At 42.8% G+C, this 4,220-nt stretch overlaps 1 protein-coding gene across 1 annotated transcript; it reads right to left on the bottom strand.

The window, feature by feature from the left end:
- Positions 1-2,321: 2,321 nt before the first annotated feature.
- On the bottom strand, positions 2,322-3,512 carry LOC108676796. The gene is made up of 2 exons (XM_018164933.2): positions 3,434-3,512; positions 2,322-3,048 (listed from the first exon to the last, which is right to left on the bottom strand). Exons 1-2 carry the CDS (start codon positions 3,482-3,484, stop codon positions 2,566-2,568), a joined length of 534 nt encoding a protein of 177 aa, XP_018020422.1. The 5' UTR covers positions 3,485-3,512; the 3' UTR covers positions 2,322-2,565.
- Between the last annotated feature and the right edge of the window lie 708 nt (positions 3,513-4,220).

The following is a 4,220-nucleotide window of genomic DNA, read 5'->3' as shown; positions in this document are numbered from 1 at the left end:
ATCGAAAATTGTTCAGAGCATTTCAAGCCACTATATTTGTCGCTATGGCAATACCGTGTCGTCATTCCATCCTCATTGACCCATGCGGCCAGAGTGCAGTTCAGCACGTCATTCTTTCCCATCACTGATGTCAGTAGGTGGCACTAGTTGATATTGGCCGCCATATTCTATCTCATTACCATCAGCATCAGAATGTGGCCGCATTGGCTTTCTCCCAATATTGTCCATCACAAATGTCGGTGGGTGATACTATTCTGCACTGGCCGGCACTGTATAAATGATTTTAATGCCATTGGTCTTGTAAATAATAGGTAACAAGAGGCTCAGGAGCGTATAATAAGGATTTTTTTTTTCAATTCTCAGCAAGGCACAGAAGCGCATTGAGCAGAGTTTATGTCGCGGTGAAAAACCGTGAACCTGAAGCTTGCTTCAAGTTTTACGGGTGAGTCTTGTGGCCTAGTTTGAATTGAAATTGTTTTTACCTAATTTTCACACAAATTGCAATACGGGCTTGGAAATATTGTTCACATGTTCGTGAACGATGGTTACTCGTGACCATCGCGATATTTGAAGTCCGTTCAATTTCTCAGCCCGGATAGAAATTAATTTTAATCATACATTTGATAGAATAACAAAACGGGCAAGCAATTGTGAAGGAACCTCCAGATCTAACAGAACCTCCTTCCATGTAGACTTGGTAGCTTGGGTTGCCTTCAGATATTTTATTGCGAAGACCGCCTTAATTTCAACCTGTCGTCAAGTAGCAGGTTAGCCTGGCGTTGTCAGGGTTTGATAATCCCTGCAATTTCATAAACACATTATGCAAATAGCATAATTGACAGTATCCCTACACTCGTCCGTAATGATAACGCTTATGCATGCAAATTAATGAAGCATAAATTTTGTAACGAAGATATAGAATAGAATAGAAGTGTCGGCACCAAAGAAATAGGCCCATGGACTGTTGCCGATTCTCGTACTTTTCGTGACTTGATTACACAAGGGATGCGGTTTTTTAAACCTGATATTTCCATAACTGAAGATTATATAAAATATATAAATATAAACTCCATTTTACTCATGCTTCCAAAAACTGGAAATACAAATTGGCAACTTTTCAGACAAATTTTATTCATCAATGTCGAATTTTTCAATCATATCATCTCATATTTGACCTGTAGGAATTAAATTTCAGGTCCATCGGATAACTAAGATGAGAAAAACTCATTTCCCATGAAATTTTTTAGATTCAAATAAGCTATTAGTCTACGATACTGGCCCTAATGATAATGGATAGCCTGTAACCTGGGCCTGTACTTTCAAAAAAAGTTAAGAGATCGTAAGTTCATTAGCCAATCATTGACGGCCTTTCGAGCAAAATTCAACAATCATAGACAAGAAAATAGAGCGTAAGTACTTACGTTCACTTAGCGTGTTTTGAAAGTATGGCCCCTGATCCGCGACTCCTGGTGAGTACCAGGTTCTGTGGTACCGATGCACCTCAAGCCCATCTGGGGTCTGGAGTGTCATATTGATGGCAGCGCTACGCCGTGACACTGCAGGCGGCAGCACGAGCTTTAATCGTCCACGAGCCGTTGTCGCGTCAGACGATATCACAACGGCTTAACCTTCCATCTACGAATACATTTACCTAAGTCAATGCTATTCGTACCGAATGGCTTGGGAACGCGAGGCGTCATCGGTACACGAAGTGCTAGAAAGAGCCGCAGTGCTGCTCAGTTTGCCTTATTAAGGTCTGACATAGGCTACGCACACAGTGAAAGCAGGTTGCCAGCGTGCTGGTTACCTGCTGAGACTGGCGCCTGAAACCATAGAATAAAAAAGCCTATTCGTACAGGTTTTCACTGTGAACACTTATATTATTATCCTATGTTCATTATTGTGGCAGGTTGGAGCAGGTTGCCCGCACAGGCAAACCTGCTTTCACTGTGTGCGTACCCTAAGGAAAGAAAATAAGCTTCCCGTCACTGCAAAATGAGCGCTGGACCATGACCAGGAGCGCTGAAAGCTGTACAATTATGTTTCATAGCTATTTGAAGTCGGGACAAAAATTAAGGACAGATCAAATTTCAACATGAACGCATTAAAAGAAGAAAATGGTTTCGCTTTTGGTTGAGGTCGAGCAAGTGAGCTATAAGCATGAGAGAGCTGCTGGCCAAGTGGTATGAGCTCAAGAAATTCGTTAAACAAAGCGATCGGTGAAACAATGGCTTGCTTCTCCACAACCTGCTGAGCTGGGTGCTTAGCTGGGCATAACTGGTTGCTAACCATTTTTTGGAGAGATCACAATCGAGCATGAATAAATCAAGTAGAAATTTATTCATAATATTCTCGAGACCTATATTATAATGAACTCTATAAACACTACTTCTTAAAGCTAATTAAATTGCGATAAGTAGTTCCATCATACCTCTAATTATTGTACACTAAAAATTAGCAGGTCTCCTTAATTTGACTATAAAGTTTCAAAGAATGTTAAACCTAATGGAAAGGCCACCAACATCACAGGCAGCATCCTGAACACAACACAGTCAGGGTATGTCATCATGCCTTGAACTCGTCTCGCAGTCTGCCGAGAAATTTTTTTGATGCTGGACTCAACGGAGCCGAGTTCGAGAGCATTCTTCTCTCAAGAGTTGTACCATGCAGCTCCTTATCTTCAGCATTTGGGAGTTCATCATTGGCTAAGGAGCACTCGGATAAAGATGTATCAACCACGTTCATCACTTCTTGCAAGAAGTCCGTGCTGGTCGATAGTTTGGGTTCCTCTGGAGATGGCGAGTTAGATCCATCAAGACAGTCGGTCGTGGGTGTCGCTACTTGGCTGCCTCTCACGGGTGACGTTACAATTTTGTTGCTCTCAGTTTTCTTCGCCGGCGATGAAGGCGAAGTCAAGGCAAGTCTGTCGCTCGGTTGCGTCGTCTGTGTTGGGTTGGCACACGCGAGGGCCTGGAGACGGGACGCGATCAGGGAGTCCAGCTGCGTCTCGATCCTCCGGCATGACGACTCCAGCAGAGGCTGCACCACCTGCCACAGAGACACCTTATAGGAACAGCAACTCGCTTCTGAGACTATTTATATATTCGAAGCATAAATCAAATACAATCGGTTGTTTGATTTCAATAGAATATTTATAAATTCGATGCAAAAATCTAATACAATCAATTGTTAATTCCAGTAATATTAAGTAATTCTTCATAATTCTCTTGCTTTAATTTCGTGACTTTCGTAAATCTCACAAGACGTTGTATAAGAGTCAGGTTCTACACTCCATACTCAGTCACTTCGAATGAAAAAGTAAATGTTACATTAGCTTCAGTGAGCTTCACATGTTTACAGAGCCCTGAATAAGTTCCTGAAGCAAGTCAATAGGGAAGAAGAGAAACCAAGAAGGCCTCTGCGACGCCTGTACCTGGGAGCGCTGGGTGGAAGTGTGCAGCGCAGTGGCGATGTCCACCAACATGCTTCTGCTCTCAACGAAGAATTTTTGCTGCTCTTCCAAACCCAGTTCTGGGGCCAGCCAAGTCGGTCACCCCAGCGGGCCAGCAGCCCCATGGTGATTACGGGGTCTGCCCTGCCCAAAGGTCACCCAGACACCCACCGACAGGGATGTGGGCATTTCAGCGCAGGAGAAAAGATGAATGGTGTTGTGTGTTGGATAGGCAGAGTGGAGAAGGGTGTGTGGCAGGGTCTATTTTATTTAGATATGAGAGAAGTAGCAGTGATTTGTATGTGCAAAGTTAGGCAAGGTTCCTGCCAGTAACCTGCGTGCCACACTCAGGAAGATGTATATAAAAGGGAAAATTTCCCGCATGTAAATAGTTATTTAAATTTTCTTCGCGCATGCGTTCGCGTAAATCACGGTCATCGAAATCACGCCGCGCAGCACTCGGTGCGGGCCGCAGAGCCGTCCAACACAGTTCTGATTTAGACACAGTTTTCATCTGAATGGAATGGCAACATCGTCTGTAGATTTCAAGTAACGCTGAACGATCTTCGACTTCGAGTGTGATGTGTCCAGGGTCTGTCTCTTATACACATCTAGATGTGTATAAGAGACAGATTATAAGCTATTGCACACATTATCCAAAGGAACTTTGTGATATGTCATTCAACTACTAAACTATGTATAGTAGATTAATATTTTTTTCGCAAAGTTATTATTTATAACAATAAATATGTTGCCGATAATGATGAAT

Source organism: Hyalella azteca, unplaced genomic scaffold (genome assembly GCF_000764305.2).
Source record: "Hyalella azteca isolate HAZT.00-mixed unplaced genomic scaffold, Hazt_2.0.2 contig689, whole genome shotgun sequence".
Lineage (NCBI taxonomy): Eukaryota > Metazoa > Arthropoda > Malacostraca > Amphipoda > Hyalellidae > Hyalella > Hyalella azteca.
The sequence above is the reverse complement of the archived record's forward strand: the minus strand, read 5'-3'. Positions and strand labels throughout refer to the sequence as shown.